This window comes from Lytechinus variegatus, chromosome 6, assembly GCF_018143015.1.
Source record: "Lytechinus variegatus isolate NC3 chromosome 6, Lvar_3.0, whole genome shotgun sequence".
NCBI classification, from domain to species: domain Eukaryota; kingdom Metazoa; phylum Echinodermata; class Echinoidea; order Temnopleuroida; family Toxopneustidae; genus Lytechinus; species Lytechinus variegatus.
This window is the reverse complement of record NC_054745.1, coordinates 4,112,993-4,127,189: the sequence shown is the minus strand read 5'-3', so window position 1 is coordinate 4,127,189 and position 14,197 is coordinate 4,112,993. Positions and strand designations below refer to the sequence as shown.

Here is a 14,197-nt window from a genome sequence, read left to right as displayed (position 1 = left end):
CTCAAGAGGGGGGGGGGGGGGGGGGGTTACGGGCAGGAAACGCCCCCTCCCATTGGATCCGCCACTTATTCACATAGCACAATGTTTAAAGGTCAAGTCCACCTCAGAAAAAATGTTGATTTGAATCAATAGAGAAAAATCAGACAAGCACAATGCTGAAGATTTCATCAAAATCGGATGTAAAATAAGAAAGTTATGACATTTCAGAGTTTCGCTTATTTTTAACAAAATAGTTATATGGACGAGCCAGTAACATCCAAATGAGAGAGTCGATGATGTCACTCACTCACTATTTCTTTTGTTTTTATTGTTTGAATTATACAATATTTCAATTTTTACGAATTTGATGATTAGGACCTCCTTGCCTGAAGCACAAAATGTTAAAATAATGGAATTCCACGTGTTCAGGGAGAAATGAAGCTTCATTTCACATTTTTATGTCATTTTGTAAGCTTGTCATGGTAACGGAGATATCTTAGGTAAGGAAAATAATGATTAGTGGCTGGATAAAAAAAAATGTTTTTGCTCTTTTTGCTCGTGGCTATTTTGCTAATTTTTGTCTCACCTGCTAAGCAAGTGAGACTCTAGGCGCCGCTTTTCCGACGGCGGCGGCGACGGCGGCGGCGGCGGCGGCGGCGTCAACATCAAATCTTAACCTGAGGTTAAGTTTTTGAAATGACATCATAACTTAGAAAGTATATGGACCTAGTTCATGAAACTTGGCCATAAGGTTAATCAAGTATTACTGAACATCCTATTAGAGTTTCATGTCACATGACCAAGGTCAAAGGTCATTTAGGGTCAATGAACTTAGACCATGTTGGAGGAATCAACATCGAAATCTTAACCTGAGGTTAAGTTTTTGAAATGTCATCATAACTTAGAAAATATATAGACCTATTTCATGAAACTTAGACATAAGGTTAATCAAGTATCACTGAACATCCTGCATGAGTTTCACGTCACATGACCAAGGTCAAAGGTCATTTAAGGTCAATGAACTTTGGCCGAATTGGGGATATCTGTTGAATTCCCATCATAACTTTGAAAGTTTATGGATCTGATTCATGAAACTTGGACATAATAGTAATCAAGCATCACTGAATATTTTGTGCAAGTTTCAGGTCTCATGATTAAGGTCAAAGGTCGTTTAGGGTCAATGAACTTTGACCGAATCGGGGGTATCTGTTGAATTACCATCATAACTTTGAATGTTTATTAGTCTATTTCATTAAACTTGGACATATGAGTAATCAAATATCACTGAACATCCTGTACGCATTTCAGGTCACATGACCAAGGTCAAAGGTCAATGAACTTTGGCCGAATTGGGTGTATCTGTTGAATTACCATCGTAACTTTGAAAATTTATGGATCTGATTCATGAAACTTGTACATAAGAGTAATCAAGTATCACTGAACATCCTGTGCGAGTTTCAGGTCACATGATCAAGGTCAAAGGTCATGTAAGGTCAATGAACTTTGGCTATGTTGGGGTTTTTTGTTGAATAACCATCATATCTCTGTAAGTTTATTGGTCTCGTTCATAAAAAGTGGACATAAGAGTAACCATGTATCACTGAACATCTTGTGTGAGTTAGAGTAGTATTCAAAGTCAGCACTGCTGCTATATTGAACCGCGTGATGCAGGTGAGACGGCCAGAGGCATTCCATTTGTCTTCATTGTTCCGCCCTCGTTATTTTTTACTCATTATGCCACTAACTACTAGATATATTGAAACATCATTATTGAAGTTTTAACGGTAATCACCATGTATGTAGTCCTGAAGAGGACTGTTTGTTAGTCTTTCTTGCTGAACACGCTGGTCGAAACGTCGATAACAGTTCTTTTCAGAGCTAACATACAATAAAGAAAGAATAACAAACAGTCCTCAGGACTTCATACATGGTGTTTACCGTAAAACCTTCAATGAAAAATTATTGTTTGTGTTTTTTATATATATATCTGAACAAAATTGTTGAATTTATCGTTTTGATTTTTTCTATTATCCTTGACATCCTATAAATAAAAAATAATGGTCATTGGATTGTGAGCAATTTCCTGTTAAAGTTCCATTATTTGTTAACATTGCATGTGGCGAAGGATTTCGTCCAGACCTTATTTTGTCCGGATATAGTGGTTAAGTGGTAGAGCATCGAGGGTTCGATCCCCAACAAAGTTATAATAAAAAAATTGACCTTTTGCATTCTAGTCAGGGGCAGGACGTTGTAAGGCGACCGCACACCTTACGATTAGTCTGCGACCCGATTTTAGAATAAAATTTAGTAGAATTTTATGCTAACATTGAGACTTAGAATGTCTATGAAATGTTCTAAATCATCGTACGAATACCTATAATCAAATCTGTGACTATGCTATCACCCTTAGAATAAAAGTGAATTTAATATCTAGTAATGACGTCACAGCGGTCGTACAATTGGCTACGATTTGAAACTAATTTGGCCTGTACTCCGAAATAAAGGCTTGCAATCCTTCAAAATGGTTATATTAGTATTCTTTCAATTAATTTAAACCTCAATAAAATGATATGTTCAATTCACATTTTCAGAAAATAGGCAAAATGCGATTTGTTCCAAAATCGGATGGTGGGCAGTCGTAAGGTGTGCGATGGCCTTCAGTTTACAGAATGGTAATAAAATAATAATGATGATTATGTTATGCAAGGTGCGCTGGGAGAAAATTTCAAAAGATTTTTGTTTGTTTCATTTGACGCAGTATCGACAAGAAATGGAGATGGAACTAGAAAGACTGATGGATGAAAAAGATCAGGAGGTTCACGATCTTATAGTTAGAAAACGAGAGGTAAGATGTCATGGAATATTTTATATATATATATATCTGTCAGATCTTAAACAAAATGAATTTGGCCCCCTTTGTCATATCTAGCCCCATGAACATTTTTGGCTTATTGTGCTACTGATGTCCTTAGACTCTTTATCAATCGACTGAATTTTCCGAGCCACTACCTTTAAAGAAAGAAAAGAAAAACGCTTTCAATAATATATCAGTACTGTCTGTACTATATTTACTACAGTTTTCCATCCATAATAATTGATGTTATCACTTTATGCGATCCTATAATCACCAAGACTCCGACTGCCTGGTCGCTTACCCCTTCAATAATATATATCAATTACACGAAATCCGTGACTTGAATTCAAAACGTGCCTTGCCTGTTTTTATAACCATCGCCTTTGCTCTCTCTGGGATGCCGCCATTTTGAACCCGGCTGTCGCTTTCTACATAGCATTACCCTACAGTCTCAACAACGAAACCCACTCCCGACCGATCAAAGATATTACGTTATTTTCAATGGCGTGTCATCGGTCGGTGAGTAGTCCTTTTCGTCGGTGAGACTGTTGTAGAAGGCTAATTGAAAATGGCCAATATCTTACAGCACAACGTAGACTATAAGGAATCTGGCATTTTAACCGGCGTCATAATTAGGGCATCAATTTGAATTTAATGAAAGTAATTGCAAATTTGCAATTGGAGTTCAAATGATTAGTTTCCCCTGTACAGTAAACTTCAATTTGCACTTAGATTGGAACAAAAAGTAGGAAAAATCTTGCTACGATTTTTGTATTATTACAAAATACACACAGATGTCATATTCTCTTCACATTTTAATTTTAGTCACGGGGTGTTATGGTGCATATTTTCCGAACGGGGGGGGGGATGACGGTTGTGAAATGTCATTCCCCCTGGTGAAATGGCATTTTTGGGAGTGTTGTTAGTCTTCTCCATGTAACAGTAATTGGATAAGAGCTAGCTATACTTGTCCGGGGCTCGATCACTGACCAAGGCACTAGTGCCATTGATCAGGCGTTTATTAAATAAAAATAGCTCTTGATTTCTACAATAAAATTTATTTATTTGATAAATAAAACTGCTAACTAATTAGTGCCAACAATGTATACATCCCGATTTACGCGACGGACGAATTTTTATTTATTTTTTTTTCACATACCACCACATCTAAACACAATAAAAAAAAACTTGAGCACATTTGACAGAGAAATGGTTATAAATGATAGGCCTATCATGAATATACGCTTCCGGTCTGTATATAATTCAAGGAGGCTGGTTTGTTTACTCATTTGACTCCTGTTTCTGAAACGCTGTCTTCTTCTTCGCCATGTTCATTGTCAAAAGTGATGAAAAATAATCGATGTCTCATGCTGATATCACAACGATGCCTGTAGAACTAAACGTTTTCCATTTACAAATTTGCCCCGCTGGAGTAAGAAAAATATCGACTTCTGTCCGGGGCACGTTTGGTATTTGAACATGAATTCCCCGTGCGGATTGGCGTTGACGTTCGCACAGCGCGCCAAACGTGTTTCTCGAACTGCGATCGATAGCTAGGGAGGGATATCGATTGTCTGCCTGCAAGTTTTTGAGTGATTGAAACGCGTCCCTTTTCTTCTAAAAAGTCCCTGAGCGGTTGAACATACCGTCTTGTCGATGTTTGATTTTGCAGTCATACCCGTGCACCCGACCCTAGAACGATCAAAATTATTATACGTTCATTCGAATGGCATAAAATCGGTCGAGATAGAGTCGGTTTTACTTGTAATTGATTTGAGTTATTGTATTTAAACACAATAGCTCCTGATCAGCCAATAGCTGGTTTCCAAATACAAATGTAGTTAAACATGTGTATAATATTCCCTAAAGGGAAACGATAAAAGAGGCCATTATAGACAGGTTAGCGGCCATCTTGGATTTACCATGTATTGAAGATACTGCAATATATGGGATAGCCAGTAGACCTCTTTGTTTTTGATGAGTTAAGTTTTTAAATATACTTTATGAAATGTAAGCGCTTCAATCCACTAAATACTTATTATTGATTGTGTAATTGTCATTTTCAGAGCAAGATTCTTGTTGATATGTAGCTGCATGCGCAATGTATATACACATACATAAGCAAGACAAAGCATGATATATCATAACAAAGTAAAATAATGTAAGTAAAACAAAAAACAATATACATAAAGCAAGGGGGGTGGGTGAAACAAAACAGAAAAAAATACAAAACATAATAGAAACAACATGAACAAATTGAATAGGTAAAAAGGGATGATCAAGATTTCAGGGCCCGTTTTACAAAGAGTTACGATTGATCCAATCAATTATAACTTTAAGAAGATCCATTAGTGTCATAATTTTTTTTCAACAGGAAATTTGCAAAATGTCCTTTGTAAACAAAGGGGAAAACTCCAAATTATCTAGAAAACGATGAATTTATGAATATAAATCACATCAAATAATATTTTGAACAACCATGCATTTATAATAATAATAATAATATAGGATATTTATATTGCGCACATATCCACCTTGTTAGGTGCTCAAGGCGCTCCTATATTACCCGGCTAAGCTAGGCGTTCATAGCGCACACAACTTCTTAAGGAATTACTTCCGGTACCCATTTACCTCACCTGGGTTGAGTGCAGCACATTGTGGATCAGTTTCTTGCTGAAGGAAACTACGCCATGGCTGGGATTCGAACCCACGACACTCTGTTTCAAAGTCCGAAGACTAATCCACTGGGCCACAACGCTCCACGTTATAAGATGGCGACCTTGCTGGCTTTCCATAGTTACTATTGATCAGATCAATCGTAAGTCTTTGTAAGACTGGGCCCAGGTCGGAGCTGACGAAAAAAAAACATGTATCGTTTGTCCAGAGTTATGAACGAAGCTACTTTTTTGATTCACTAAGAGTAGACACAGACTGTTTTGTCTTGAAGGAATTATGACAATAGATTCACTACGTTCTAGAAAGCGTCTATGTAAAAATTGATGTGCTCATTTAGCCCTTACAGTGCAGTCACAGTGGCGTAGCTACGGGGGGGCCTGGGGGGGCACGTGCCCCCCCCCCTGAGATTTGGCGTGCCCCCCCAGGTGCCCCCCCAGAAAAAATTGGCAGAGCAAAAAAAAAAGAAAAAAAAGAGAAAGAAAAAGGAAAAGAAGAAGAAAAAGAAGAGGAAAATAAGAGGAGGAAGACGACTGAATGAAATAATGTGAGGGGAAGACTTGCAATTCAAAAAAAAATCTTTTCATGTTTTCATCTTTTCATTACTATATGAAATTTTTGCTGGCGCTTCGCGCCATAATTGCCTGTTCGATGGGATTCATATCTTGCTCAATAGGCTGATGTGGAGCAAGTTTTGAAGTCAATATGCAAAACATATTTTAGCTCGGACATCGAGCTTTCATTATTTATTTTTTTTTTCATTTACAAATTTAAGTGCTCTGTAAAATGTCCGTGTTATGGTCTACATATCAGCATTTTAAGCTCACGCTGCGTGGTCACATTGTTTGGTTTGCCAAGTTCATATTGTCTACGTGTATTCCATAATGTTCCATTAAACAAATGTATTCAGAATGCCCAGATTTTAGGTCTAAATATTTAACATGCGTGATATAGCGTGCATGTTCTTTATTTAAAATGTACTTAAATTATCCAGTTTTACATCAAAATATCACTAATTGTCTGCTCACGCTTCACGATCGCATTATTAATGATACCCAATTGACTATATCATATTTATGACTTACAAAATATGAATAGAGTATCCTGCTTTTAGGTCTAAAATCTAAATTTTCTTCCTCTCGCGCTTCGCGCTCGCATCAATTGTTTAGTTACATACCTATAACATTGATTAATACAAAAAGTGCTTAGAATGACCATTTTTTTTAAAGATCGGAATGTCAAAAAATTTGCTCGCGCTTCGCGCTCGCATTATTGAAATATATACCGTCTTCGTGGGTAACTGTAAGCAGTCCTTAACAGGTCCCTTTTCGATAATGCTAGAACAGTTGATAAACATTTCTGTTCGCGCTTGGGGGTACATACGAATCTTGTTCAGGATCACACATAACATTGCCCAGAAAATTAAATTTCAGGAAAAAATACATATTAAAGTAAAAAAAAAAAAAATCGCTCGCGCTTCGCGCTCGCACTTTTTATAAGGCTTATGAGATTATTTTATGTTTATGTTGTTTTATAAGAATAAAACTAACAAGTGACTGATATAGGTGAAGATATAATTTCGGGCCCCTTATTGGCGAAAGTCGGATCCGCCCTTGTGGACACATACACACACACCGGAAAAATGGCCGGTGCCCCCCCTGAAAAAGCAAGGACCCCCCAGTGCCCCCCCGGGAAAAAAATCCTAGCTACGCCACTGTGCAGTCACTATACAAGCACTGTAAGTGCTAAATTAGCACTTCATTTTTTACAGTATAGTGCTTGCGAAGAATCCCTTCTGTAGCATGTAGGTGTTTCAATTTACTCACACCCCGATTTCAGACACCTATGACACCCCTTTTCCCCATTAACTTTTGTACACGTAGCAAATATTCACTCGTGTCTCATGTATTTTTTATCAAAAAAGAGGCGCGGCCAAATTGCATGCCTATGTTTGATGAAACATGTATATATCTAGCTACGTTACGTTTAGTTATTTTCTCCCAACTCAAAGGAGAATTCGCCGTGGGGGAATGTTTCACTATATTAAAGTTGCTCTCCGCCAACCAGATGCAAGGATTTTAGTTGCCTATAATAACCAGCTAGTAAAAATCACTGACCATTTAGCAATAGTGACAATTAATAATAAAAAAATCATTAGGCTCATCGGCTTTTGGAGAGTGGACCGTTTATGAACAAGTTAATATAAGAAGAGAACTGGCAACATTGAAAATAGTTTAGTGATATTTATGAATTCAAATTAACCCGACAGAGGACCAACATTTAATAATACTGGAATTGCCTGAGGGAGGGGGACGATCGCAATATCCTCCTATTGGTTGAATTCCTTTCGCAGTTTGTATTTAATCAATTTAAGTGGTAAAATGATGATTGGCTCACCTTTTTAAAAAATAAACTTTTCATCATTGTTTTTCAGCTTGAGTTGTCGCTTCAAGAACTTGACAAGAAGGAGAAAGAAAAACACACGCACAATAATCAGGTACGTTATAGCATTTTATTCAGTTTTAGTATTCTATAAACATAAACTATATCATGATAAATGAATGAGGTATAAATCCACTGCATATTCATTGAATTTGAATAGAAAAATATTCTGGATTAAAGGGATTGATTTTTAGTGTATTGAATTTGATATGGTACCAGTTTCATTGATACGTGTAATTTGTAAATTCACCTAAGGATTTTGCCACCATAGCCTCAATCAAAACATTGGATTTGATTGGCTTATTTGGCTCTTACATTTTGTTACACGAGGTTACCATAACAACAAAGTTACGACACTTGTTATTTCTTATAAAACGGCATCGAGATGGTTTTCTATTGAATGAAAATGGGTAAACGTAACACAAAACTGAATCGAACTTTTCAGGGAATTAAGAAGAGTTGATTTGATTCATTATGGATGACGCTGAATATAAATCCGAGAGAATTATTTTGTATCAATGTGCGAGTTGAATTGTATTAAAGTCAATTTGATTGAACTGGATATAAATCCCCCCCCCCATAAAAAAATAATAATCATAATGTTTTGGTTGAACTGTGCAGTAGCTGATACGAAAATGTATTGAGGTAAATTGAAATAATACGTCGATGATTGAATCTAAATAACATTTATTCTTAAGAGATTGAACCAAATTAGAATGAAATGATTTTCCTTTGGTCTACGTTGAATCAAACTAGCTGAACTGAATTTATCGGAACTAATTAATATTGAACAGATCAGTGTCGATTTTTTTGTTGTATGAAAACAATTTACTCATCAAAATGTATTGCATTGAATACATTTTTATTTCGTTCATAGCTTGAACAGATGGTCATGGAGCTCAGCAGACATGAGGCTAACATCGTAGCTGAAAATGAGGGGCTTGTTAAGGTTTGACTATTATCCCCCCTCTCATTCTCTCTCTCTCTGAATACTTCTGTCTACCGCTCACTCTATTAACCTCCTATTTCTCGATCTCCCCCTTCTGACTATAACTTTCTAGCTGTGGCATGAATTTCGTTTCATTTCATTTATTTTCATATTTATCATTGACATTTGATTGAATTAGAAATAAAGCAGCAACAGTAATACCAAACTATTAAATAATAAACAACTGAGAAGTGTTCAATAACATAATAATTATACAATCAGTCGAGTTAGAAGGTAAAAAAAGCTTCAATTAAATCAAGGAAAGACGATGGGACCTATATAAATACACATGTCGCATTAGAAGCATCCCACTAATAAATGTATTTTAACAATCCTTATGAATAGCCATATTCCAAAACCAATTTTAGCTCCTGTAAATTAGCATTCTTCCCTCCCGTGTGTCATCCTTTTTATTATATTAACAATCACAAATATTCTATTGTTGAGTTTTCGTCACTATCACATATTTCATATTCTCCTTTTTCTTACCTTCAAGAGTGAATGTAGTAACGGATTTTCCAAGGAAATCCCTTCTGTATGTGCGTGCGCCTGTGATTGTGCGTGTGAGCGGTCGGTGAGGGTGTGTGTGTGTAATTCATTTTCTTTGCGAACTTAAGATACTGGCGAATCTTTTATTAATTCATCCACCTCGTACAATACATTTCTATTAAAACTCCTACTAATACTAGTAGAACGACTTGTGTTTGCACTTATTTTCAAAATCGTTTCCGATCTTTCAGGAGAATTCGCAGCTTCGATTTCGTCTCGACCAATCTTTAGCCGGTTTGAATGAAACTCAACAACTCTGCCTTCAACTTCAGGAGGAGACCGAACGAGAGAGGGCGTTCATCGAAAGGTATGTCGGCAGGTAATAAATGTTTTAGATAGAAATCACTTTCACGGGTTGTTCTACCGATATGGGCCAATTTACTACTATATTTCATACATTTCCCTTCACATTCCACAGAAAATAAATCAAAATCGATATATCAAAAAAATTCTATTCAAATATTTATTTTCAAACATGAACATGTTAGATTTGGTAACGATAAACTCTGAACACTGAAAGAAATGAAGTAAGATAATATTTATAACACTTAAACTTATACCATGTGTAAATAGTATCTAGCATTTTGAAAATGCGTTGATTCCACGGACCATAACTGCTTATGCTTTGGCCCCCCCCCAAAAAAAAAAAATAATAATAATAATAATAAAAATAAATAAAATAAAATAAAAATAATAAAAAAATATGATACAGTTTGCTAGATCCCATCGTTATAACTGTCGAATCAATAAATATAACCATAATTCTGAAATGAAAAATCACTATTTTATACGTGTTGATAACTGTCACTTGCCTTTATTGGGAATATCCCGGGAAGGATAACTGTTTGTCATGACAGGATAAAAGACAGAAAATAAAAAGACTGTTCAATTTAATTGACAAAAATCCGTATATACCTTGACTTTCATTCTACTTCCCGTTCCCGCTAACTCCAACCTCACAATCAGGGCGAGATTATTTGAATGCAGCAATGGATGCAATTTGAATTTAAATTATACTTTTAAAAAATATAAGAATAAAGAAGAAATATTTAATTCATCAAAGTACATTTTTTCATATTTGAAACGGTTATATCGGTCAAAACAACCCTATCACTTTGCAACCCACTTTTAGATTATATAAGTAAATGTATGGTAGACTGGTAGTTATATATTGCATGAGTTTTGTAGGAATGTTAATTGAATGTTTCACATCATATCACACAGTGAATTGGAAGAAAATAAATGTCTATTTGAAAAAAGAAGTAGTCTGATGAATGTTTCATTGTGTTTCGAACGTTCGTATAGTCTGAAAGTAATTATATGTGTATTGCACAGTGTTAGTTCTAACTGAGAAATCTGTCTGTATTTTGGTTTGATATTTAGCTGGTTAAAAGTCGAGATACATCTTTCAACGGTAACCTAGCCAATTTAATTGGCACGTTCAACGATGATAACGATGGTGGTAATAATGATGATGATAGTACTACTATTAATGATATACTACTACTAAATGCTATTATGCGACTTCCAATAATAATGTTTATGATAATAATAGTAATAATGATAATGATAAAAAATGATAGTGATAATAATGGGGATAATGTGTATGATGATTATAATAACAATAATAACAACAAGAAAAAGAGGACAAGAAGAAAAATAACTTTATAACTGGTGAGCCTTTCTTACGGTTTACGATAAATGATGTCATCCCTACTTAGGTGAGTTAGCTGTTAATAATATGCTCCAATTGTGCATAAAGTCGCTCTTAACTTGATAAAACACCGACCTAATTTGTTTTTTTCGAAAGATCTCCCCCTAACGAAGTTAATTACCCCCTTTTCAGAGAGTACGCCGAAGCAGTCAAGGAACAAGACAGAAAATCACGTGATAGACATAACCTTGAACTTCAACTGGAGAAATTAAGGTAAAACAGTGCGGACTTTAATATCATACTTTTATATGTTTTTATTAAGTTTGTAGTATAAGGTCTTTAAATGAGGTACATTTCATCAATATATCAAGAAAACGTTCTTTACGAAATTACAGTTATATTTGAATGATTCAAGACAATATACCACAAAAACAAAGAAAGTTAATATACCACCCCTCAACCCCCCAAAAAATACATTGGTGAAACTGTTACCATAATTTGGCTAGTAAAGGTACGTATGTTTGTTTGGTCAAGTATCATGAATATGAAATTAGAAAATACAGGATTTCCCATTTTATTGAAATTGCTATCAAGTCACAGGCTCGGCTGCAATGTCCTAGCGCGCATTTCATGAAAGGACTTGTCAGACGATAATTACCATGGTAACAGTGATTCCCAGCCAATCATTCTCAAGGAAAGTTGTCAGACCTGACAACTTGTCGGATCAAAATGTCGATAAAACGCTCCCCTACTTGTCACCTGTGTCTTTGATGTCTTATGAAAACAAAGCCCAGAAAAAATTGGAGGCGTCATTTTAAATGTCGAGAATATTCCATCCCATAATGAAGCCCAGAAAAAATGTTGGTGTCATTTCAAATTTCGTGAATGTTCCACCTAAGAACCTGTTCTGTGTTCTATTTCTCTCCTCAGGCTATTGGTGTATTTCAGCCACAGAAATCTTGAAATTTTTGCTGGACTCAATTTTCCCCCTGGCCGTTTTTCCAACCATATGATTAATACTATATAGGGTATTTATATTGCGCATATATCCACCTTGTCAGGTGCTCAAGGCGCTCCTATATTACCCGGCTAAGCTAGGTGTTCATAGCGCACACAGCTTCTTGAGGAATTACTTCCTACCGGTACCCATTTACCTCACCTGGGTTGAGTGCAGCACACTGTGGATCAGTTTCTTGCCGAAGGAAATTACGCCATGGCTGGGATTCCAAACCACGACCCTCTGTTTCAAAGTCCGAAGACTAATCCACTGAGCCACAACGCTCCACCTAACCTAAACCTACAACCTAAATCAATTATAAGTATCTTTTTTAAATAACAATTGAAATGTTTGCTTTAAGGATTCTTTATCTCTTATTTTCAGAGAGAAGTATGAACAGTTAGTTGAAGATAATTACAGCGTGAAAGAACCAAAGAGAGTCGGCGTTATGCAGATGAGTCGGGTCAGCTCGTACAGTGATTGTGAATGCGATCAACAGATGCAGGTAATACTATAAATAATAAAACAATTGTACATTTATTTTTTTCATTTCATTTATTCGACCATTTAAAATCAACGTAGTACATAATAATAATAACTCTTATTTACCCAGGGTAGCCACTCTGTTCTACCAGCGGGCCCGCATAACACAATATGTTATTACCACCCTTCTCCATTCTAATACGTCGAGCGCCTAATTCTTTTCTGCTAACATTGTTATAATTCGTTTCCTCAGTATTCATGAGACTGATTTTAGCAAACATGAAATACCGTGTTTCGAGTTACTTAGGTCGTGAATATGTTTTTTAAAAAGACTTGTATAGTAAGTTGCAGTGTCTGCAAATTAATTCCATCTGGGAAATTATAAACTCAAATTATGCCAGTATTCATACCTACATATGGATACTTATGGATGCTTCTGAACGCCTGCGTAATCCTCTCTATCCAGCTCCAAGCTCTGTCTGCTCCTTAGGTTGACCGGATCATGTCCTGGTGGGTCAGCGTCGACTTTGAACTTCACTGGTGCACTTCTCCAATACTTATCAAATCCATTCTCGAAGCTATGGACACTTGTTGCATTAACTAATTCATTACTTAGACCCTTCCAAAGTTTCCTCATTCTTATGTAAAAATATTTCTTGCGTTTCTTAGTGACTGACCTCGCAATGTACAACTTTTTACCACGACCTCTGGTAGGCCCATTCACTTGACCTAAATTTGGCACTACCGCCTTGCCAATCGTATGAAAGAACTTGTATGTTTCGATCATATGTCCATCATATTCAGGAATTTATTTTATATCTAATTTTGGCCGCTTCAGTTCCTCCAGTTACGGACGCCGGATCGATGTTTTAAGGTGGTGATGTGCGGGGACTCTGGGGTCGGGAAATCAAGCTTCGTGCAAAGGTTCTGTCATAACAGCTTCTCAGTGAACACACAAGTTACGATAGGTAAGTCATAGAGTACCGAAGCGATGACGTCAGTTACCATGGTGTCATGGCGGCAGGTTCTAAACAAATGAATCCGCCGAATAGAAGCGTGTGTTTCTCATAGGAGAACATGGCTGCCATCTGAGTTTTAACGCTTGCAACCTATTTTTCAGCCAAAGTCATTTTCAAATACAAATGTGTACATACGATCGTCAGCTGCGACTCTATTTAGAACCAGCCCGCCGCCAACATGGCAACTGACGTCACACATCTGTAATTTATCATATAGGGTTTGTATCATGGTCAGACTGTTTTAAATCTTGTGATTCCACGCCACAAGAGATAAATTTCAATCTAATCCAGTTATTCATTTCATTTCCGTTGAAACATATTACCGAGTAATATAAATTAATTCGTAGTAATGACTCGACATTTCAAAGAAAAACAGAAAAGCAGAATAATAAGTGAAGTAAATAAATTAAAAATCCTTCAGATATAATGATTTCCTGAAAGTCTTGATAACGTAATAATATTCAGTGTTTAAATCAATGTAATATTTTCTCAACGGTTTTTCCATGAGGGCTCGCATGCCTCTGGGCAATAGTACTTAATTTTACTTTTGCGAGCCCTG

General features: G+C 36.2%; 1 protein-coding gene across 1 annotated transcript in view; it reads left to right on the top strand.

Annotated features, from left to right (window-relative positions):
• Positions 1-14,197, top strand: part of LOC121416740 (EF-hand calcium-binding domain-containing protein 4B-like) — an 81,949-nt gene that overhangs the window by 61,624 nt on the left and 6,128 nt on the right. Inside the window, exons 4-10 of the mRNA XM_041610198.1 lie at positions 2,738-2,824; positions 7,941-8,003; positions 8,826-8,897; positions 9,677-9,792; positions 11,332-11,412; positions 12,521-12,641; positions 13,458-13,587. Coding sequence (XP_041466132.1) covers positions 2,738-2,824; positions 7,941-8,003; positions 8,826-8,897; positions 9,677-9,792; positions 11,332-11,412; positions 12,521-12,641; positions 13,458-13,587 — 670 coding nt within the window. The remainder of the gene's footprint in view (positions 1-2,737; positions 2,825-7,940; positions 8,004-8,825; positions 8,898-9,676; positions 9,793-11,331; positions 11,413-12,520; positions 12,642-13,457; positions 13,588-14,197) is intronic.